The sequence below is a fragment of the Marmota marmota genome, unplaced genomic scaffold, assembly GCF_001458135.2.
Source record: "Marmota marmota marmota unplaced genomic scaffold, marMar, whole genome shotgun sequence".
NCBI classification, from domain to species: domain Eukaryota; kingdom Metazoa; phylum Chordata; class Mammalia; order Rodentia; family Sciuridae; genus Marmota; species Marmota marmota.
This window is the reverse complement of record NW_026000240.1, coordinates 34643440-34667153: the sequence shown is the minus strand read 5'-3', so window position 1 is coordinate 34667153 and position 23714 is coordinate 34643440. Positions and strand designations below refer to the sequence as shown.

At 53.9% G+C, this 23714-nt stretch overlaps 1 protein-coding gene across 8 annotated transcripts in view; it reads right to left on the bottom strand.

Moving 5' to 3' along the window:
* The window catches only part of Cacna2d2 (calcium voltage-gated channel auxiliary subunit alpha2delta 2), a 107177-nt gene that overhangs the window by 14039 nt on the left and 69424 nt on the right, over positions 1 to 23714 (bottom strand). For all 8 annotated transcript variants that reach the window (XM_048794286.1, XM_048794289.1, XM_048794290.1 and 5 more), the window contains exons 3-15: positions 17056 to 17115; positions 9908 to 9952; positions 6291 to 6432; positions 3075 to 3206; positions 2842 to 2899; positions 2091 to 2141; positions 1871 to 1970; positions 1600 to 1758; positions 1258 to 1365; positions 1082 to 1160; positions 649 to 698; positions 386 to 475; positions 112 to 183 (exon numbers count right to left, since the gene is read on the bottom strand). In XM_048794286.1, coding sequence (XP_048650243.1) covers positions 112 to 183; positions 386 to 475; positions 649 to 698; positions 1082 to 1160; positions 1258 to 1365; positions 1600 to 1758; positions 1871 to 1970; positions 2091 to 2141; positions 2842 to 2899; positions 3075 to 3206; positions 6291 to 6432; positions 9908 to 9952; positions 17056 to 17115 — 1146 coding nt within the window. The remainder of the gene's footprint in view (positions 1 to 111; positions 184 to 385; positions 476 to 648; positions 699 to 1081; positions 1161 to 1257; positions 1366 to 1599; positions 1759 to 1870; positions 1971 to 2090; positions 2142 to 2841; positions 2900 to 3074; positions 3207 to 6290; positions 6433 to 9907; positions 9953 to 17055; positions 17116 to 23714) is intronic.

Here is a 23714-nt window from a genome sequence, read left to right as displayed (position 1 = left end):
TGCCCCATCCAGTTTGCTGGACTGCCCTATCCCTCCTTTCTTCCCGCGCCTGTTAGGGCCATGCTATTCCCTCCCCAGGCATGCCCAATCCTCCTTCAGTGGGGACCTCACCTTCTTTTCCCCAGGGCCATCTTGCGTCAGGTTGAAAACAGGAAGTGTCCCTGTTACCACCAACCCTAGTCCCTGAAGGGAAAGGAGGAGGATGGGGGTCTCCTGTGACCAGTCCTGCCCTGAGCCCAAGTATTCAGAGCAGGGGCTCAGGCGCAGGCCATCACTCTTTCTCCTCTGCTTTGTTAACCCCCATTAAGGGGACTTTAAGGGTCTTGATCCCTGGGCAGATCCTTGGGGAAGGCTGCCAGGTCCCTTCCTTGACCAGAGGCCTTACCAGTGCATCCTCATATACGTTGGTCCACTGCACCTGCTTGGCCTCCTTGCCTGCCAGCACCATGGGCCTGCCCAACACGTCTAGATATTCCTGGGGAGGGGGTGGCAGAGGTCACCAGTGTTCCTCCCAATTAACTCCCTCTTTGGTCTCCCCATGCTTTGGTATGTGCCCCAGTCATCACCAGGGGGCGCTCTCAGCTTGCTGCACAGAGAGACAGCAGGGAAGCCAGGGGCTGGGAGGAGTGGCCTCCCTCACAGCCTCACCTGTGTGTTGATACGGATGGCTCCGATGGAAGGGATCTCAAAATAGTAACCTGTGAAGGGAAGGGAGGCAGAGATGGACCTGGCTGGCACTGCGGGGATCCACAGCACAGGGGGTTCTGCACCCTGGGGTAGGTCTGCAGACCTGATTTGCCCCTCAGACTCCACTTAGCAACCAGGCCCAAGTGAAGAGATAGAAACAGATGCAGGAGCAAACAAGCTAGAAGACAGATGTACAATGGACAAACAACCAGAGGGGCAGAAAGATATTTGGTCAGATGGACAATTTAGACAGCTCACTGGATAGGCAGAGCAGTGGACAGCCACACTTATGGGAAGATAGACAGATAGTGAAAGGACAAACAGACACATGGATGGACAGCTGGCAGCAGGACATGGTAGGCAGGCCTCCTGGCCGTGACATCAGATAAGATACCTTTATTGGTGCAGGCCATCCACTGTAGTGGTGTGACATCATAGTTATGCTGCCCCACAGAGAAGGTAAACACACGTACCTGTGGGGTCTTGAAGTTACTGCTGTGACCTCTGGAGTATAGCCCTCCCCGGTTCTGGGCCAAGATCTGGGCAACCCCCACCTGGGCTGAGTCTTACCGTCCGATTGGGCCAATTGTACTTCTCAAAGACGTCTTGCACGCGGTCCTCACCGCCATCCGTGAACATCATGATCATCTTATTGCAGTTGGCCCGAGTGATATTGGACTGGGCAGGGGTGAGTGGAGTCAGGTGGCTCTCAGCCCCTCCCTAGTCCAGGGGCAAGGCTTCCCTCCCCATGGTGGGCCTGGCCCTTTGGCCTTCCTTCCCACAGCAGATGGTGCTATCTGTCCAAGCTGCCTGTTTGGCACTAACAAGGCCATCCATTTTGATTTCCCCATGTCACCAAGCCTGGGCCCTCGTCCGCCCCCAGCCGCCCATTTGCCCACCCATGGGGCTCACATTCTGCAGCTGGTCAAAGGCATACTCAAAGCCGGCCTTGTAGCCTGTGGTGCCCTTGGCCACCATGCCCTGTACAGCTTCCTTGAACACCTTTTTGTTCCGCACATTGGCCTGCACCAGGTGTGTGAAGCAAGACACAGGCTGCGCCTTCTCGTTGAACTGTAGGGACAATAGGGTGGTGAGTGGCCTCAGACTGGCCAGGGCAGGCAGCTGTTGCATGGGACAGGTAGGGGTGACCAGCTCCCTGGCTGCCTACTGTCTTGGTACTCACCGAGGCCACATTCACATAGTCATCGTCAGAGAGTGTGTCTAGCATCTCACAGACGGATGTCTTCATCAGCTTCAGGGTCAGGCCACTCACGCTGCCACTCCTGGAGAGGTCGGGCAGGGGCCATGTTGAGGGACCCCAGATGTTCTCCTACCCTACCCCCATGAGGTTCCCAGGCAGCAGACTCCAGCTCCAACCCTGCCTGCCAGCATTGTTCACTCACACATCCACGATGATGACCATGTCCTTGGGTGACGAGGCCCCCTGGATATACCTGTCCAGGAGAAGCCTCAGTTAGGACTAGCCCTGCTGGGACCTTGTGGGTCTTTCCTTCCTTTACCCACATATTGATTCACATGTTTCTACTGAGCATCCACTGCATAAGCTAGACAGGGTCGGGGCACTGGGGAGACTATGTTTAATAAAGCAGACACTGTCTGCCAGGGACATGAGTGATCTGGTGCCTCAGCAAGTAAACAACCCCAAGGGGTGGCGGCAGGGCGTTGGTGATCCACAGAGTAGGGCAGGAGGAGCTCCCTGGCTTCAGAGTTTGTTGTAGCCTCTGCCCTAGGTGGAGACCCTAAGGGCACAGTCTAGTTGTGTATGGGATGGAAGAGGGAAGAAAAGTCATAAGGTAGGGTGTTTAGAGCTGGAATGGGCAGGGCAGGGGCTGCCAACCCTGCAGAGGACTTATCTATCCATGGGAACACCCCCACTGGGCTGATCTCTCAGTCCTGAGGGGGTGGGGGTACTGGGTGGTAGATGGCGGGGGGAGAGGGGAGGGGAGCAGAGGCAGCTGGGAGGCCTGCCTGGGTGATGGGATCCATTTTCCAGTGGCAACGATGTGTGAAATGAAAATTGGATAGAGCTGGCTGCGCCCTGCTCGAAGGCCTGGATATTGGGAGGGAGGGGAGCAGGCAGGAGAGGTAGGGAGCTAAAGGAGTGTCCTGCCCAGCTCCTATCTACTTGCTTACCAGGGTCTCCTTCGGACGTCATACAGGTCAATCTTCTTGGGGGCTCGCCATGGGGTAGCTGTGGGAGGAGAGAAGGTGAGGGGGACAGGCAGCGAAGGGTCCAATCCAGACAGACAGGCCTTGTAGGAATGACTGGGTCACCGTAGCCCACTGGTTGGCCATCCTATCCCATGCACTTCAGGGATGGAGCAAGGTAGGGTACTGGGTGGACAGGGGAAATGGCTGGCACCTACCTGGATAGTAGCGGGTGACTCCTGTGGCACTGCCAAAGACCTGCCACAGTAGTGTGGGGTCTTGCCTGCGGTTCTCAATGAACACGTTCTCCAGGGCCTCTGTCCAATTGAGCTCATTGAGGATGACGGTGGCTGGGGGTGAAGCAGGAGGCTGGGGTGGGGAGCTCTAGGCTGTTCTTGCTGAACCCACCACCGTGACACTCATGCCCAAGCCCCCTCTACTCTCTTGCCTGCCCAGACTCTCCCTCATTTCCCAGAGCCCAGCTGGGGCTGTACCATCTCCCCCAGGAAGATTTCCTGGTCTTCACTCAGTCCAAGCTGTCAAGGAATAACCCAGCCTACCCCTCACCTGGGCCCCACACAAGCAGGCAGGGCAGCGGTGGCTGGTGGCTCTTGGAGAAGGGCCGTTCAGGTGGCATGGAACTGTGAGCTGGGCCCCCTATGGAGCATTGCTGCCTGGAACTTGTGGCTGGTCCCTGGGGAGCTCACCCACTCAGCATGCACTCCAGGCCACAGCCATAAGAAAGCAATTAAGGGCCTGCTGATGGGGCTGGAATTATTCAGCTATTAAGCTACCTGATAAGCTGGAAGCCACTCAGCTCCATGATTAATCAACTGGGGCCAGGAGCAGGCAGGGGCAGAGGTGGGGGCTGTTGGAGGCAGAGGCAGTACCAAGATCCTGCTCTGACATAGGCATGTATGTGTGCTTGTGTGCACGCACGTAGGCGTACATGCACACACACACAAAGCCTGCACCCCCAGCAGGTACACCTGCATGTTACCTATGTGCTTTCAACCAGGTGTGTGACCCCCCCGCCCACCCCTTACTTTTAAATCCACCTGCCTAGCAACCTGACTGCTGCCGTGAGCACAGGGGCATATGTGCTTGCTTATGCCTACATACCCCTGGGTACCTACAGAAGGCCACCAGTGGGTCCTGTTCTCAGATCCCCTACCAATAGTTCCCCCACCCTCCATTCCCAGCCTTTGTAGTTGCACATGCATGATCCCCTGGCCATACCTACCCATCCACACCCTCACAGAGCAAGGCTCCTCTCAGACGACTGGCCTCCCACCCCTCAACCAGGGCAGCCCTAAATCTGCCCCATGTGAATATGTTCTCATGTGTACTTATCCATGGACACTCAGAAAAAACAGGAGCGGGACACCTGTTGCTGCCTATATGCCTTACCCCTCCCCCAAGAACCAATACTGCTTCTCTTCAATTTCCTCCATTTCCCTTCTTTCCAGGTCAAGCCCTGCCAACATCACCCCCAACACACACACTGGGTTCCCCATCAAAGACCCACCACAAGTGAGAAACAGAGAAGGCTCTGCTCTTTCCAGGGCAGATGGAGTCGTGATTTACAATTGCTCAAGGCTCTGCCCACCCCTGCGCTCCCTCTGCTCCCCCTGCGTGGGGGCTCTGCTGTGTCCTGTCTGCTCCCTAAACTCTTCCTCCGCTGCCCTCACTCCCTTCTCTGTCCCTGTGGTTCCCCTTAACGGACCATAATGTGAAAACAAAACCCATTTCTAGTGTTGGCTCTGCCTTTTGAACACTATGTTATGGTCCTGTTCCTGATTTAGAAGCTTAGTGAATTGAACAATTTTTATTTTTCTCTTTAAAGGAAAACACAGCTTTGGCTGCTCTGGGAATCTGCCTGGGACACCCACCCGTCACTGGACCTCAATCTTCCCAGTTGAGAGGCATGAAGCCCCTCTGGTTGGGGTGTCCCTGACTCAGGTCAAAAGCCAAGAGAAGACATGGCTCTGGGCGGGCTGTCCCTGCAGGTACCTGTGATCACACCTATACACATGCATTCATTGAGTGACACACCGATGCAAATGGCCCCATCCCACAAAGGGCCTGCTACTCCACCCCCTGCACCCACACCCACACCCATGTGCACACACTTTCAGATCATGCTGAGTTGGAAAATGGGGACCATGCCCCCTCAGGCAGGCGATTACAGATTTAATTAAAAGTGACACAGTAAATAAAAAACATATAAAATGTAATTTGTGTGGGTAGCGAGGGGTGACTGGGGAGGGCGGTGTGGCTCCTGTTTTAATTAGCGTGCCTGCCTGTGATAGTGCCTCTCGACTGGCTCAGGCAGGTGGCCTCTGGGCAGACTTTGGGGTGGGTGGGGGAGCATCCTTCTCTACTCCCCTTGAGGCTGCCCAAAAGGCCTAGCTGACCCCGAGGGTGGAGGGGGCCCTCCCTGAGGACTCTGGGGAATTACCTAGAGCCATGCAGGAGCTCTGGGACCCTTTGCTTTAAGATCCCTAGCACAGTGGGCCCCTTGGATTCTGGGGCTACCCCATAGGTGCCACAGGACTGTAGCAGACCCAAGAGTCCCTAGGGCCTTAAATTCTGCTGCTGGAGATCCCCATCCAGGTACTCCTGGCCTCCTCTCAAGAGCTTTAGGAAGTTCCTTCTCATATCTAACTCAAACCCTTCCAGTTATAGCACATGGTTTTTCCATTGTGAAAAGCTGCCCTCTCCCTGGGGCTTGGAGTCTCACCACTCTCTTCCTAATTCCCCTTGCCCACATCTGCCCCTGGCTGCTCTGTCCTGGAAACCATCTTTCTAACCCCTTTGCTTTTCTAAGGATCAGGGTGGTATAATAGGGTTGGTGTCTGTCAGTGAGGGCTGTCCCTTAGCCCCTGTGTCCATCTGATATGTGGTAGATTCTCAGTTATTTTTTAAAAAATGTATTTTTTTAGTTGTAGATGGACACAATATCTTTATTTATTTATTTTTATGTGGTGCTGAGGATGGAACCCAGTGCCTCACACATGCCTGGCAAGTGCTTCACCACTGAGCCCCAGCCCCAGCCCTTCTCAGTTACTTCTAATGAGACCAGGGATTGGGAGAGAGTGGCAAGGAGCTGCTTTGAGGGACTCACACCAGCATGTGTTGGACAGTGTGTGTGTGTGTGTGAGTGTGTGTGTTTTCATGTTCTATGAGCTGGAGACCATGCATGCACAGGAATGCAAAACTCAATTTTGTAACCTGCTGAGGGTTAGCATGAGGCTCTGACTATGAGCAGCTGGATGCCTGCATGTCAGGGAGTTTCAGAGGTGAACATGTGTGACCTTGGCTGTAGGGGATGGAGGTAGATGGTACTAGCCTTCTGTCTCCAGGGGCATGAGTTGTAGGCCTTGCACCCATGACAGGCAGTGAGGGCCGTCCCAATCACTCTGCACACTCACAGCCTTTGTAGATGTCCGTGGGGATCTGCACAGCTGTATATGAATAGTTGACCTTGTTCTTGAAGTTTGGGTCCTCGATGAAGTCCAGTCTTAGGGTGCTGGTCTTGGACCCCCTCTCCACATCCTCACTCTCAGGATCATCCTGCAGAAAGTCCCCCAGAATTGTGAGAATTGGAAAATGGTGAGTAGGTTGGACAGGCCTGCAGGCAGGGGTAGGTAGGGAGGACCAGAGTCCAGGAGATAGGGGCATCTCAAGCATAGAAGCTATTGCAGAGACAAAGAGAAAGAGAGATGGAAAGACAGCAGGACAGATGGATGACCCCTTACCCAGAAGGCTTGTGACAGACTCCCACCTGTCCCTGCCCACCCTACCCACTGCCAAACCCAAATTCCAAAATCAAAACCAAACATCTTTGAAAACCAATCAGTGAAGGAGTCAGATAATGGTGCCAGTTAGAAGGAGCAGGACCCAGACTTCTGCTTACAAAGATGTGCCTTGAAGCCGGGTGTGGTGGCGCACACTTGGAATCCCAGCGGTTCAGGAGGCTGAGGCAGGAGGATCACATGTTCAAAGCCAGCCTCGGCAACTTAGTGAGGCCCTAAGCAACTTAGTGAGACTGTCTCAAAATAAAAAATATAAAGGGCTGGGGATGCAGCTCAGTGGTAGAGTGCCCTTGGGTTCAGTCACCAGTACTGCCCCCCAAACAAAAAATTAGGATGTGCCTTGTGCAATCACAGGGAGGCCTTGGCAGCCCATCCTAAGAGCTCTGTGCCCCCATACTCTCCACTGGGTTCCATCCATCTCCTGCATGGAATTCCTTTGGCACCATGGAGAGGGCCTTAGCACCATCTGGGACAGGGATACCACCCTCTGCAGCAGGGCATCTCTAGGAGGTAGCTGGGGGACAAACCTGGGAAGAACAGGGTGGGGGACTGCCGGAGGGAAGGTCTGCCGTGCCTGCTAGCAGTAGGATTGTAAGGGCCCCTGTTGATTTTCTAAAATGAGCTGCAGCCGCCTGACAGGTGCCAATTACAGCATCTCTCGGCCAGGCAGTCTGGGCATGCGCTGTGTACCCCCGCCCACCACCATAGGCTGGCAGGAGTGGATCTGTGACTATAGTGTGGATGCCACAGTCAAGGGGTGGGGGCAGAGCTTGGGTGCAGGTGTGTGAGCAGGGAGGGAAGATGGTAGAGAGTGCAGGGGAAGAGAGGGAAAAGCCAGATGGGGAGGCAAGGGAGAGATGGAGACTAAGGCAGGGAAGAGAGCAGAGATGGGGCTTCAAGCCCTGATAGGAGGAAGCCCAGGCAGAGGAATCCTCCACACACTCCTTTCCTGCCCCCCAAGACTCCTATGACTAGCCTTGGCTCAGTCTCAGCTCATATCATCTCCCCCGTATGTCTCATAGGCTGCTGCCCCTGCTGCTCATTGTGTCCTGGGCATGTCCCTCTCTTTGTGTTCTGTCTTTAGGCATCTGCCCAGGCGGTGTCTTCTGGGGAAAGGATGACCCTGCCTTTCCACCTACCCAGATGTGCTCTGTACACCGTGGGGACGTGGCTCCGACAGGCCCACAGCAAACACCCATTTCATCTCTGCAGGGTGGATTTTGTACAGCCAAAGTCCAGGCTGTATGATGCCCTTCCATGCTTCTCACCCAGTGTGCCACGCTCTGCCCACCCAGTGGGGGTTCCCTCAGAAGCCCTTGGGTGCTGGATAAAGCCAGGGCAGGCAGCCGCTGAGCATCCAGGCCATAGCAGGGAGCTGGCGGCCTGTGAGGCATGCACCACTCATGCTCTGCTCGGAGGAGGGGGAGGCGCGGGAGAAGAAAGCCCCCGAAATGTCAGCAGCAGATGAAGGGCGCTGGAAAATTTAATCTCCCAACTTTCCCAACTAATGTGACATTTGGATTCTGTTCTGATAAGCTATCAGCTGGCGAACTTTTTCCTTCCTTCTCTTTCCCCCACCCCCACCTTCTGGCTGGTAATTTAAAAGTAAATGGTCTAGAAAGATCTCTAACTGTACCTCTGGCAAAGATTAAAAAAACAAAGCAACACAACAAGCAGGGGAGTCGACAAATGTGTGCGTGCTGCTATTTATACAGGGGCCAGGCTGGGCTTTTGTCCTGGCTGACTGTAGCCCAGCCCTGCCTAGAGTAAGTCTCCCTGATTGAGGCAGTCTCTAGCCCCCAGCAGGTGTCCAAGGGGCTGGGGGAAGAGAATCAGTGATTTAGAACCAGGGGTTGGGGTCCCTGATGCAGTTGGGAGCAGGGAGTGAAGAGTGTCCTAGCAGGGGACCGGGTAATAGGCTGACCAAGGAGCCCCTCAGTACCACCCGTGAGCCCAGGGGCTTTGTGTGGTGGGCAACTGCAGTCTCCTGGTTTATATTTAATGCACTGATTGCTAAAATTACAGCCCGCTGCCGAGGGGGGTAAGGAATTAGATTCAGGGTCTAATTAAAGGTTCGCTCTTCATTTGAATTTCAGATTCTAGCTTTAATTTTAGCAACTTCTCCAGGAGCCACGGAGCTCAGCCAAGGGGAAGCACACCTGCTTGAGCCCACCCCCTCCTTCTAGGCCCCTGCCCTCCTTAAGGCTCCCCAGGCCAGCCTGGCACTGTGATCCCCCCGCAGGGACCCTTTCCAGCCTTCCCACCTCCTGGTGTCTTGGGATACTGCCTGTTTACCCCAGGAAAGGCCCTAGGCCTCCAGGCCTGGGAGAGGAAGACTGCATCTTGGGTCTTGTGCGCCAGTAAGCACAGGTGGGTCCTGGGAGACTGAGCCACTATGACACCTCTGTTTACAGAGGGGATAGTCATGCCCTCCCACTTTGCCTTGAAGTCAGTCAGAGGGACTTGGGTCTTGACAAGTTCATCACACACTGTCTACTCCAAGTGTCTGTATCCTCAAGACACTCCTGTCTTCTCTGTAACCACCTCCACCCAATGGTCATACATCTTTCGCTGAATCCTCTGGTGATGGGGACCTCAGTACCCCACAGGGCAGCCCAAGCTGACTTGAGCCAGTGAGAAACATGGAGGCAGAAGGGCAGTGTGGCTCAGCCCTAGCGCCACACTTCTGAGGGGAGTGACTGTAGTTGAGCAGAGCCTCATCAGAAGAGAGGGCACTTGAACTGAGTTGCCTCTGCGCTGGAGTAAGACTGAGCTCAGGGCTAAGTAAGCACGGATCCTAGGGCCAGGTGTGGGAGGGGCCTGTACTGATTTGAAGCCTGCCCCTACCTGTCCACTTCCAGGAAACCCTCCCCATTGCTCCCTCTCCCGCAATTCTTGTCATATTCAGAGAGCCCCTCTCTGTGCCAGGATGTAAGCTGCCTTGTACAGTGAGGTCCAAGTACCTCCCTCCCTGCCTGGGGTGTGTGGGGGGAGCAGCCTGCTCCACACTGTGCAGTGGAGCCCAACTCATTAGTGGCCACAGAGACATAGCCTTGGAGTTGTGAGAGACAGGGAGTGGGGGCCTGTGTCACCACAACTCTGCAGGGATGAGCTCAGAATGCTTAGTGATGAATCTTAACACCCATTTTACATCTGACACCACAAAGTCCCAGAAGAGGGGGTGTGGTGCTGGCAGCCCACCATCCCTCCAACAGCATGGTGGGGGCACTCACCAGCTCAGCATCAGCCTTGGCGTCATAGTACATGATGTCTTCCTCCTGGTGAGGGGAGAGAGGCCTCAGCACTCACAGCTCAGGGGCTTGTGAGATACAGCCAGGAACCCCAGGCGGAGCCGTCCCCTCCCCCCCGCCCAGATTAGCCCTCCCAGGGCCAGATGAGACAGTCCCAGGGGCCCTGCCCCCTACACTCCCCTGCTGGGAGGAAGGGTCAGACCCCCCTCTTGAGGTGGAGACCCTGACTGAGGCGGGACTGGGAGTGAGGAAGATGGGAGAACAGAGCCGAGTCTGGGCAAAAGCAAAATAATGACTTGACGCTGCATCTTCCAATTTCTTCTATTAAAAAGCCTGCTCATTACAGGCATGTACTTATTAATTATCTGCGATTTGTTGTGAAATGCAAGGGGGTTTACACAACAGGAGTGGGAGAAAACAAAGCCCGGCCTGTACTCCTGCCTCCTGGCCCTCACTGGCCCGAGCTGCCCGCCTGTCCTGGCCCGTGCCTGCCTGCCTACCGCCTGGGTTCTTGGCCATCTGCGCGTCATAATCACCGGCCACCCCGGGGACCCGTAACACAAACGGGCTAATTTCATGTTTAATGATCTTTAATCAGGACCAAGCGCGGCTGACAGAGGCCGCCAGAAGGTTAGCCTGGTGTCAGCAAGTGCCACCTGCTCAGGAGGGGCCTCCCCACTCTACCCTGGTGGGCTCTAAGGGTAGGGCTACTGTCCGAGTCACCCTCTCCAGGCGTTCCTCAGTCCCGTTTTATTAAAACAAAACAAAACAAAACAAAACAAAACAAAACAAAAAACCCCCCTGCAACATGGCCCTGGCAGTCCCAGCCTGTTTCTTTGTGACATGAAAATGGGAGTGGTAACTGCTCCCAAGGGCCGTCAGTAAAGTAGCACCACATATGGAGACCCGTGCCCAAGACCTGGCTGGGACCCAGTTGCTGTGTGACCCCAGGGTTGGACCATTTCCTCTCTGAACTTCAGTCTCCTCCTGCTTCCAGGGGAGGCCTTGGTCATGGTGACTGCCCTTGGTGCTGAGTCTGTGGCTAGTGCTGGGGAATGTTTGGGGGAACAGTCCCAGGTTATCTCTCCCACCAGGGGCTCTGGGGGTACAAGCCACTGGCTGGATATGTTGGCTCAGTCCAAGCACTCTGGAATAGTGATTGCATGCCTGGCACCATGCTGAGGTACGACTACAACCTCCCAAGTGTGACTTGAGAGGGTCCAGAGTCTGAGGTGTCTGCTGCATCTGGCACTTTCTCATAGCAGCCCTTTGACCTGAACATACATATAATTCTTAGGCAGGGAAAAGGCAAGCTTTGGACCCTGGATATGACCTAGCCTCTCATCTTCAACCTTGTTCATCCTGACCACCTACCCATTCAGGAAGACAAGCCCAGATGGGCTGGGTGGGGGGTGGGGCAGGGCCCTGGCTCCAGGGTGCCTGGCCTTCCCTGTGCTGGGCTCCGACCAAAGCACATAACGAAAGCTGACATTACATCAAACACAATAAGGAGTTTCGGTTGATGAAGATCATTCCTGAACACACAAACCCATTAAACTGAGGGGAAAAAAATATCAATTCAACACACTCGCAGGCGAAAAGAAAATGTGATTTGTTATCTAAAAGGGGGTTATAAACACGGCTCTGATGCTCTTTCCCTTCATAATGAAAACAGGCGGGCGCGGTGGGAGGACTGCAGATTACAACCCAGAGCTTCACTCACCAACTTTTTAGGCAAACCTTTTGCAAGGACAGGAAAGGGCACCAGCAGGGGACTGGTAACTCTGAGCTCTCTCAGGCTGTGACTCGATCACCCCTGATTGCCCAGGCACTCACTTGGGCCACTTCTCTAGCTGCTGCAGTGCCTCTGTTTTTCGATTTGTCCTGCTGGTCTCAGCAGATCAGGTGTTAGCAGCAACAGGACAAAGGGGTAACATCATATAGAAGTCCCAGCCCCCCATAGACTATAGATGAGGCTCAGAGATCTGTATGCTCTCCCTGCCCAAGGCTTGGATGCATATGGGGAGGACTCCTCCCATTTCTCCTGCTTTGATGAGCATCGGGCCATGGCCCTTCCTTGGCAGACAAGAACATGGCAGGCAAGGTCACGCATGAAAATGCACTGTAAACATAGTTGTGACTACTATGCTTGATGTGATAGGAGCTGGGGGTCTGGCAGGAGGGGCCCGGGGAAAGACTCTATCTGCCTTGGTCTGTACAAAACCTGAATGGCCACATTAGTGACTCCCTTTCTAGATTTTGCAACAAGGAAGAAGTGCTATTTAATGAATGAGGGCAGGGTCCTTGGCACAGGGTCCTGGGTTCAAATTCTGAGTGGGACACATGTGAGCTCTGAGCAGTGAATAAAGACTAAGGTAAAGCCAGGTCCCAGCCTGTAGGCTTGTGCTAGTAGCACCACGAGGACTCACAGGAGTCACCCCATCTCACCTATGAGGTGCCTGGTTAAATCATATAGCCTCTATGAGATCTCCATTTCCCATTTCTAAGTCAGGATGATGATGCCTCCTCTGAGGGTGCAAAGAAGACCAAGAACTGCAGAGCTTGGCCCCTCCAAGGGGCAGGGCTGACCCTACCCACAGAGGCCCCCTTGTGCCACTCCACAGCCCACAGGATGGGCTGAGTGTGTAAAGACCTCTGGATGGAGTGAAACAGATATCCTTAATGTCTGAGGTCCACACTGCTTACACCCATCTGTTACCTGATATTTTTTAGGGGTCATTCTGCTCAAACTAGGCAAGGAGTGGGGGAATCACCCCCCTTCCAGGTGACACACTTCATTCCCCAACATGAACCTGTGTACATAGATGACAGGTATGGGTACATGTGAGTATATGACACATCTGCTCCTGAGCAGGAGCTGAGCCCAAGCAGGCACCAGGAATGTTGGCAGCCGGGATACAGGGCGAGGAAGAAAGCCTGGGACAGGTGGGGAATATCAATTGTCATTGGGTTTGGTGCTCTGGAAGGTGGCTGCTGAGGTTGGCCAGACATGACTGCTGCCTGCCTACCAGCCTTCAGTGCAGGGCCTAGGCCTTCCACCCAGCTGCCCCAGTGAGGACACTTGGTCTTCCTGCCCTGGCTAACTGCCAGCTCAGTCCAGCCAAGAGGACTGTTTTCTGAGAGAGCCGTCTGTCGCTAGCTTGGCAGGGAGGCAGGCAGTGGGCCCTATGGTAGGTCAGAACTCCAGGCTGGAGAGGCCACCTGTCCTATCCAGTCGACTCTTCTGGCCTGGCCCTGCCATCACAGCCCTCCATCTAGATTCCTCAGGCAGAGGCATCTTTACCATGACGCCCTCAGGCAGGGCTGTATCGTCCACATTAGACTCCCTAGGGCAGGGCTGTTCTTTTCATTTGACTCCCAGAGCACGGTTCCATTGTAGGTTCTGATGTTGGCCCTGAGGCCATGGGGCCAGTGGCCTCTCCTCCTTCCCCACTCATACCCTGGACCGGCTCTCTTCTGGAGTGGGGGAGGTTAAGTGGCACACACTGCTGGCATAGTGTGGCACTGGCACCAGGCATGGCCCAGCAGGTGGCCTATCTTCATCTGCCCTAAATGTTATGGGTACTAGAGCACCTGCTGCCTGTCTGAGGGACCATGGGATGTGCTGCTTGCTAATCAGGGCCACAGTTTCCCTACTGTCCAAGGATCTGGCCTGGCCAGGGCTGTGGCTACAGTTTCTCTGCCTCTACCGTGACCAGTTATATGTGGGGTCATGGCCTGGGACTAACTCTGATCCTGAAGACTCCAGTGTCACCTAAGTCCCTGACTGGAGTCAGTGGGGTTGTGTGTAGGCTGATGTATTGTACCATTATTATCTGCTCCTCAGAGGTCTGCATGTAGTCCTGCTATGTGCTATTGACACAGGGAAGGCCACTCTACTGATTGTGGAGTGAATTATACAGTGAATTCCAGGCTGGCTCCATAAGCAGAGCCTGGAATTCCTTCTGCCCCAAACGGCATACCCTTCTCATCTCAGAGGTAAGAAAACCGTTCCTCGTCAGAGTCAGTGGAACACCTGGTGGGGGACACAGGCAGCATGAATAGGTGGTGGACGGCACTGAGTCAGGTTCAATTGCTCCTGTCCTGGAGAAACTGTGAGTGGGACAGACAGGTAAGCCTAGTGAGACCCTAGTCCGGGTACTGAACTTGGTACCATCTCTGTTGGAGGCTTCAAATGGGGGAGGACTGTGGGAAGTGGAGGCCAATCCTAAGGCTTGGGCTGGAAAGAGAGGGAGGCTAGGTCTTGCCTTTTGCAGTAAGGATAAGAGCATCCTAGAGAAGGCCTGGCTTGGGGAAAGGGTCTGTCCTTGAAGTGGAAATATGGCTCAGCCAGGTGTCTCTCCCGAGTGCAAGGGAAGAACATGGTTCTTTGCCTGTCACCTCTTGAAGGTCATTGGGGAAGATGTAGTTTCAGGGGTAGATGGCTTGCCTGTAAGGAACAGAACACCACCCCTTCTCCAGCCTCAGTCCATGCACCCCCTGGGGTGGGCAGCTTCTGCCCGTAGCTCCGCTGCCAGCGCTCCTTGGCAGTCTGGGCCCTGCTGGTCAGACTATTGGCTAATGGGCCTACATTAGCACTAATGCCTTACAGCCTGGCAGGCATGGCAGCTGCAGGGCTTCCTGGGAAGAGCAGTGACCCTAAAGCCAGTAAGGAAGGCATGACTAGAACCCCCTTACCTGAGTATCTCTGGCCGTGGGAGGGACAGGCTGGCAAGCACACTGATGGACTGTGGGAGGAGGGTGGGCAGCATCAGGCAAACAAGGGCCCGCTGGACTTGTGGTCAGTGCTGCCTGTGGTCATACCTAGAGCTGTGGCACCTCTGGTAAAGCTGGGGAGAGAGGGGCCATCCAGAGCCCACTCTTGCCTCATCTCAGGACAGAAGCAACCAGGGGCTAAGGGTGGGTATGGCAAAAGACGCATCCATGCCATCATCGACATGGCACCTCTAGCCCGGTGACCACTTCATTTGCTATGGCTGAGCTGATAATACCAATGTGAGCCAGTTCTTGGACAAATGGGGACAATGAAGCCATTGCTGTGAAAGTGGGTCTTTGAACAGTATCTCTCAGCATCTCCTGGGTGTCCCTAAGCCCTGGCCTTCCTTCTTGATAGGCCTCTTGTGTGTTCACACTGGCCTGGAATAAGCTGTTCTTGCCTCAGGGAGTGGCTGAAATTTAGGGGCCAAGGATCTGGCAGGACAACTTTGGGAAATTTTGGGTTGTCTGCAGAATCGAAAAGAGAAAATGTGTTTGGAGCCATGGCCACCTCTTTGTCCCCATTTAGGACTTGGAAGTAGAGAAAGTTGGGCAGAGGGCAGGTCTTTTCATTCCCTTATTCCCTAACTCCTGTGCCTGATCCACAAGTCTGTCTGTGAAGGAGGGGAAGAATCCGATGGTTGGAAACAAAGGAGGGACTGAGCAGGAGCAGAGGGTCCTAGATGCATAGAGGACAGAGTGGCTGATGGACTGGGGAGAGAAAACAGCTTTAAAGGGAAAGGACAGATAAGCTGGGCTCCAGGAGGAATGGAGGGCCTTCTAGGCAGAGCTTAGCAAAGGCCCAGGACCAGGAAGGGGCTTGGAGTGAAGTGTTTGGTGTGGTGGGACACAGGAGGAGGGGAACGGGGAGCAAGGCTGGTAAGGGAGGCAGGAGCTGCCAAATCCTTGGCCCTTGAATACAGGCTCAGGGCTGGGTCTTGCAGGTAGAGGTGTCACACAGGGGTTATCTAGAGGTGACAGCTTGGTCTGAGTGGTGAGTGAGACCCAATGGCTGCTGCCATGCACGTTTCTGATCAAGGGGCTGAGTGATGGGGAGGGAGAGGAGGGTCAGTCCTCAGGCTCCTGGGGAGGGGGACTGGTTCAGGTAGTCACTAGCTTATTTGTTTGTTCAACTTAAAAAGTCATCTGGGACTAGGGGGTATAGCTCAGGGGTAGAGTGCTTGCCGAGCATGCATGAGGCTCTGGGTTTGAGCCCCACCCCTGATCCTCTGTTGTGTCCAACCCCATGTGAACTCTGAGGGCAGCACTCAGCACCCATCAGGAAGGAAAGGAAGAAAGTTACTGGGTGGGCAAGACAGGCAGGCTCAGGGGGGATGGGGAACAAGCAATAGGTTTAGAGTCCTAGATCATAGGTATGAGCCCCCTGGTATCTGATAGCCAACTATGAATTTCTGCCGCCAACAGGTAAACTCAGGTAGGTCTAACCACTCTGTGCCCAGTTTTTCATTTGGTAAGTAGGGATAATAGCATGAGCTTATCCCTGGGGTAGATGGGCTTGACATGAATGTGCTTGGCCCATCTTACCCTCCTTATTGGTTCTTGATTCCCGGGGCAGACTACCCCACCCTGCCCTTCCCTGTGTTTAGCAAGGAGACCACCAGGAGGCATAGCCTAGAAATAAGGAGCCCTGCCAACTGGTCTGGTCCCTGAGGGTTCTATCACCCCTGGCACTGAGGTTTCCTTGAATCTGGGAATCCTGACATTGGCCTGACAAAAAGGGGACAGGTGCATCCAGTCCTAGTCACAAATTGGTTGCCAAGGTTGCCCTTCCCCCTCCTGCATCCTGGGCCCTCTACTCCCAATGCCTCTCATCCCACTCCAAGGAATCTGAGCCCCTTCAGAGCTCTCATGGTGGAAGGAGAAGCTTTTGTGACTGACAGCTTGGTCTCCTGGGCCCAGCCTAAGGACCTTTTGGGAAGAAGGCTGCTGTTCAGGGTAGGGAAGGAATTACACATACCACCTTCTCTCAGCATCTTTTCCATGTTACCTACTGCTTTTAGGTCTCTGATGAGTCCTAAAATCAAGAGATCTCTTTGACTCAGGGGCTTTCCAAGAATTGGGGCACCATTTTTTGGGAAGGTCACTTTGGAGCATCCTGGGGTCTACTCACAGGCTGTCCAATGACTCCTCTGGAATGAGATGGTAGCTCATATCAGCTGTGCATGGTCCAGAACTGAGGGGGAGCCTGGGATTTTTTGATATAATCTTCTACTACCCCTAAATGCACCATCCCCAGTGTGTCTAGAGAGCACTCTCCCTGCTCCCTGGCCTTCACCTTCACCTTACTGGGGGTGGTATACCCTACATGTTGGTGAGGATGCTGTGGTTCTTACCTTGATGTTGTCCTGCCAGCGGTGGGCTTTCTGGAAGTTCTCGGCAGCATCTGCCAGTCTCTGAGGGACAGAGGACAGGGAAGTTAGTTAGAGGCTGAGGTGGGCTGCCTGTTCCATGCATAACCCAAGCCTTCTTTATCTCCAGCACTCCCTGGAGCCAGGCAGCTCAGGGCTTCCTTTTCCCTCATCCCACCAGACCCTCAGAGGTTCCTCAGCTCAGCTAGCTGTGAGGGCACCTCCCTGGCCACTGCTGACTTCCACAGGAGAAGGGATGCTTGTACAGAATGCCCAGAGTGGCTTCTCAGTGAGACTCCCTGCTCTTCAGCCCAGCAGTGTCTCCTGCCCAGAGGATGGCTGGCGCATTCAGGCCTGTGGAAGCCTGAGAGTATTCCAAGCCACCTACATGAAGGTTGGCCTCCCCAGTTGAGGCTGAACCCCACAAGTGACAGTGTCTCAGGTATACCTTTACTCCAGCATGCCCGGGCCCATAGCCCATCTCTGCTCACCCAGGCCCACTGGCCTTCTCTCAAGCTTCCTGAGCCCCCTCTCACGGGGTGTCAAGCCCTCTATCCATGACAGCCTATCCCATCCTTTGTGCTGGTTCCAGCGGTTTCTATGCCTGGGAGCAAAGTGACCCTGAGAGCATAGCTGTGTGTCCGTCTGTGCTACACCTGTCACTGGCCACGCTCAGTTCCAGACTATGCCGACGTGTGGAGATGTGGCAGATACAGCCCTGCATTTCACAGATTAGTCTGGAGACCCTGACACAAACAGGAAGAATCACTAGAGCAGGAGTAGCTAGGAGCAGGAGGCTTAGTGCTATGGGAACTCAGCCCATCAGAAACGCTTGTACAGGAGGCCCCAGAACCTGGCCACCCTCTGGGCCTAAGTTGGGGCACCATGGATCCTGTCCCTCAGGAAGTCTTGAGGCTCCCAAGGATGGAACTGAGTCTGGCCTCTGAGGCTTCCTGTAGGGCTGAGTTCACTGATGTCTTGTTAATCCTAATTCCAATCAATATCATGAACTGGCCACTCACCACATGCCACGCCCTCCTGCAGCCATGACACATGTTCATCTGTTACTATTCACAATGTGTCTGACATGGTACCATTATGGCTTCTCCTCAGATGAGGATACCCAAGCATGGACTAGCCAGTAACCTGCCTAGGATCACACAGAGAGCCTAGGTCAGGCTGTGGCCTTGGGCCAGCTCTCATCATCACATCCACCTTGCTCAGCCTATAACTAAGGTCCAAAGGCCACCTGCTGCGGGGGCCCTCCATGCCCAAAGAAGCTAGTCCTTCACCCCACCCCGCTCATCCTCTGGGTGGAGTACAGTCTTGCCTCCAGGCCTCCAGCAATCCTCAGAAGGCCCTGGTCCCTTGTTATTCAAGACACCTCATCCCCATCCATCAATTCAGGCCTGATGTGGCACGTGGGCCCCAGAGAGAGGGTCTAACAAAGCCTGACAGCTGCCTGTTAGGGGAAAACGGGAGACCAGTTTTTTCTTCTTTGAAGCGTGGAACAGTGGGGCAGGGGGGCCCCACTCTCCTGGAGCCATGTGAGGGGCTGTCAGAGTCATCCCCATTTCTGCTGGGCCTGGCTCCCTCTCTTCCTCAGGCCAAGAGCATCGAAGGCTATTAGGCTGGGGTCTGGGAACACGGTAAGAAAGTTCTTCTTGAGTCAAAGCCCCTCATCTCACAATGCTGACCCTCTCCTGGCCTCCACCTCCTTCTCCTGTCCTCTTCCCACTTTTGCTGCAGGGCCTGCTTGGGTGAGACTTATACTGTCCTCTGACCCCCTAACCCAGTCTCACATCTTGGGGCTTCAGGGGGTCACAGGCCTCACATATCTTGCCTCCAATCCTGCTTCTCACCCGAGCATTTCCTTGGGGATGACACTCAATGCATCTGAACTCCAACCACCTCCTCTTGAAACAGGCCCAGCCACCTGGGAACCTCTGTCTCCTACCTCCCGCATCTGACATCATCAAACCACCTACTCTTCACCCATTGGTTCAGGCTCTGTCCTGCACCAGGAACCTATGTCCTCTTTTGTCCTTCTATATCTATTCCCTGCTCAACACCTAAAACCTCATCTTAGAGTGTGATTGTGTGGCTGTCCCTTGTCCCTACTTACTGCTCTGCATGTAGAAGATAATGCTTTCTTGAGGTCCTGTAGGGCTCAACTGTGCCTGACTCCTATCTCTCATTTCTATTTTTGGGCTTCCTCTTGGCCTAAATAAAAAAAATACTCTCCAGACCCCAAACTCCAGGGATGGATGAGGCCCCCAATTCATAAGCCTGCAGTGTCCTTCTATGGAGGAAATTATAGTGCAGCATGTCTAGTTAACAACATTTATCACTACTATTAACTGAATGCCTACTATGTACCAATACCAAGCTCAGCACTTGGCCTGGAAGAACTGTAAAGTATAAGGAGGCAGCCCCTGAAGATGCATTCAAGGGGTGACACTTGAACAATCACTGTGTCCCCTCTTTCCTTACCCAGTGGCCCATTACCTTCCCAGGGACCTAAGAGTGGACCTGGGGTCTCTGTAAGTGTCTGTGGAGGCAACTGTCTTTCATATGGATGAAGTTGGGTCAGAGTGGGTCAAATTCTAGCCATAGAAAAGCCACAGGGTAGATGGGACTTCAGACACCAAATTGACACTCATATAAAAATCTCCAAAGCAGGCTACTGTCCTGAGGAACAATCCCTTTTCGTCTCTACATCCACCCCTGGCCAGGGAATGCCAGCTTCTTCACTCTCTCAGGGTGAGAGTCAAAGTCTACAAGAACATGCAGGCCACAGGCCACAGACCCCTCTGTTTCCAAAAACCTAGAAGAAAAGGCGAGGGAGACCCAGAGAGGGAGGGCTCCAGCCCCAGGCCTCCTTGAGCTCATGGAGTCCCGTGGGCTCAAAGGCCTGGGTCGGCCCGCTGACTCGTGAATAACGGAGTTGCAATAGCCACAGTGAAAGGATTACTTTTAATCCTCAGTAACGATCAAGCCATTATTATTTTTTCGGTGTTACAGATCAATCAGTCCATCCCCGGGCGCTGGACGTGTGGAAACTGCTAAACAGGCAGGCTCGGTGGTGTGGGAGGAAGGGCCAGGCAGCTGGTTGAGGTGGAGGGGGTAGACTACAATTACACAAGGTCCCATTAGGCTGAGGATGAGAGGTGAGAGGCCCAGGACCACCCACAGTATGCACCAGGGGCCCTGAGTGGAGATCACAGCCTGAAGCCCTGGCCTGGGTTCAAAGTGGCTTCTTCAAGCAGTGGCTTCACCTCTCCGGCCTTCATTGCTCTGTGAATTGGAGATAGTGACTGCACCCACTAAGAGGATGGGTAGGTTCGTGGCAATCCCTTTCCTTCAATGTCAACAGCTGCTTTTAGGCAGCCTGACCAATGGGATTTCTCCTGTAGACTTTTGCCCACATCTGGGACTTTCTCTCTTATCTATTCTTTCTGCCAGGTCAGCCCTCTCAGACCGGGCCACTGATACATACTGTGATATCCTCTCTGAAAACTTCCTTTTGCCCTTGTGCATCCCATGGGCTCCCCGCTCTCCTTTGCCAGGCAGGGTATGTCCTCAGGCAGGGACCTTTCTGAGCTTAGCCCCACCTGCCTGGCCCAGGCCAGGTACTCAGCCTTAGGTTCCTGTATGGGTTCCTCATAGAGCCCAGATCTGTTCAGGCATGGCTGTAAGGCCATGCTTACCCTGCTCCAAGGTTCATCCTCCTAGCACTTCCCTCCCACTGAAAAAATAACCCTTTCCCGTGTCTTCCTGATGGGCCTGGGCAGGCAGGATGGAAAAGGAAACAGGCCCAGAGGTGAGGGGAGAGTCTACCATGATGCCCAGCACAGCAGGGGTCAAACTGGAGTCACAGCGTGGTCTTGTCTCTGGGGTGCCTGATTGTCTGGGAAAGATGTGCTCATTCCCAGCCCTGACCCCGAGTGCTGGTTCCCCGGGGAGCTGCTCTCTTCTTAGACTCTGAATTCTGCTCTTGGAGCCACCTGCGGTCCCTGATCTTCCTGCTATCAGGCTCCTGCACATGCTACCCCCTCCTATCCACTCCCATCCAGACTCCTCTAGCCTGGTTCACTCTCTCATCCTTGAAAACTCCTTAACCTCTGCCAGGCCCCGACTTGTCCTCATCACAGCACTCAGGGAATCCTGGGTCTGTCTTCCCCTTGAACACTGAGTTTGGTGGGGGTAGTATGTAGTGGCTCTCAAGTTTACAGTCACCCGGCCATGACATCCAGTAGGTATACAATGAATGTGTGCTAAGTCAAGGTCAGGATGTCTCTGTACCTGTGTGGAGGCCTATGATGAGTCTGGCAGGTGGGAGACCCCAGATGTGTGTCTCTTTTCTTCAGCACTTCTTGAGGGGTGAGGGCTGCCCAAGAGGAGCTACTGCTGTGAAGTCACTGACAGTGCCTTGCCTATCCTGCGACGTCTCCCCATCTTGGTCATGGCATTGGAGGGAACCACAGTAGGCTCATAGCCAAGTCCATCATGACAACAGCGGGCATTTCAGAGGCAATTATAAGAGAGTTTCACTTAACAATCAATTTCCCTCAGCTCCGGGAGCTGTTGTTACAAGAAAAGGCAAGAAAAAAGAGGACTGGCAGTGAGCAGGGCTGGCGACAATACTCCCCTGGGGAGCGGCCCCTCCACCAGCACCTTCAAATTTCACTAAGTTAAACATCCTTAGCTTCAGAAGACAACATGAGACAGACAACATGAGATAACAGACAGACAACATAAGGGACCTGGGGCTATCGTGGGCACCCCTCAGAGGCCGACACCTGGAGGGTAAGGACTCTGCATGTTGGAAGGGGATGGGCTGGAGTGTTGGGGGGCTGGAGCCCTCAGGCATGCCATCCTCTTAGAGAGCCCCCTCCTCCTGCCAGGCTTGATGCCCCACTTCTCCTCAGCCTCCTTCCTCCCCGCTTTACCTGGAAGCCCCTTTTCCCAGGGCTGGTGCCCAAGGGGCTGAGGAGTAACTGCCCATCAAATAGGACTTGTTCAACTGTACAGCCCAGAGGGAAAGATAAGAGTCTTTTTTGGACTTAATTATAGATACTCCTGCTTCCAAGAGGATACGAGTGGCTTAGACTAAATGGCCTAAACTTGTGGGGTGCAGGGTGCTAAGATCTGGGGCTTTGGTGACTGATTCAGGCAGAAGCTATAATGGAGGGGGAGCTATGAGGAGGAAGCTGGGGGCAGCAAGCCCAGGGCAGAGTGCCAGTACCATACAGATGCCCTGAGAACACTGCCAGAGGGCTGGGAAGGAGGTAACAATGACAGGCTAACATAGATATGGCTCCAGCTTATGCCAAGGATTACCAACTGGTGCAGGTAACCCAACACCAGGTGAAGGAATGCAAGACATATAAGAAGTGCATTTTTTTTTCAACTGAGGGAGTGAGGTTTAGAGCACTAGTGCTACTACTTCAGGCCTCTAGTGAGAACACGATACAGGGGGCATCTCCCATCTACCTGCTGCCAAAGACCAGCAATATTGGAGAGTGAACATCCTAGGAAGGGAGTTGGTCTGGACACAGCTGGTTGGTTGGGCTCAGCTGCCTTCCTACTCCCTAGGAATGGTTCCTTTGCAACTTCTTCCAAGAGAGGTGATCAGGAATTGTCCTTCCAGATGCTGCCCTGAGCCCACTCCTCAACCTTGATGTCACTGGGTCCAGATCCCAGGAGGAGGTACCCAGTAGCTCCTGCCTAGCCCAGCCCTCCCCTCTCGCACTGTATCACCTACTTTCCCCCCTAACCGTGGGTTCTGTATTAGCTCTGTATTGTGCACTGATAGATACTAAATACAGATTTCCAATTTCCAGAGCTGTTATGGTCTAATGAGTAAATAATATACATATTTAAAACTGTCTAAAAACATATCTGCATAATTAAAATATCTGCATAATAATGAAGCAAGATACAGCTCAGCAAGGAGGAAGCTGGAGCTCCAGGGCTGACAATAGGGGCAGAAAGGCAGGCAGGGTCAGGAGGGTTCTGGTCTGTTGGTGTCTCCTTCTTCTAGCCTTGGCCTTGAATGGGCATTGGTGTGTCTGTCCACATCCTGCTCCAAGCAAGTACATCAGCAGTCAGGAAGCAGGAGAATTCCAGCTTGGCTCCATCTCTGCACAACTTGTGGTCTGGGAGCAGCATATGCGCTGACAGACAATGCCTGCTACATAAGGGATGGTCACCTCAATAGCTCTGACTGCTGCCATCCACATTCACACGATGTGCTCAGAGTTTTATGGGTACCACGACCTTCTGAGGGGAGGTCCTGTCCCAACCCCTGATTCTGTTGAGTTCTGAGGGAAGAAGAGACATGATCTACGACGGGCAGAGGGGGGCTGGCCAGGACCCAAGATTATGCATGGTCGGTGATGGGACGCACATTGGCTTTGCTTTCCTGAGGTGCAGGATGCATGTTCAGCCTTGCCTGTCCTGTGAGGCCCCTTCTTTCACTCCCTGCTGCATCTGTACTGGATGTGCTTGGCTCCTGTTCTCACCTATAAAATGGGAAATAGAACCCTATTCTGCCCTCCCAGGGCTGTGGGGAGATGGTCAGAAAGCAGGCATGGATAGAGGGCAGGATGTGGACTCACTTTGGAGTCATAATCCCAGGT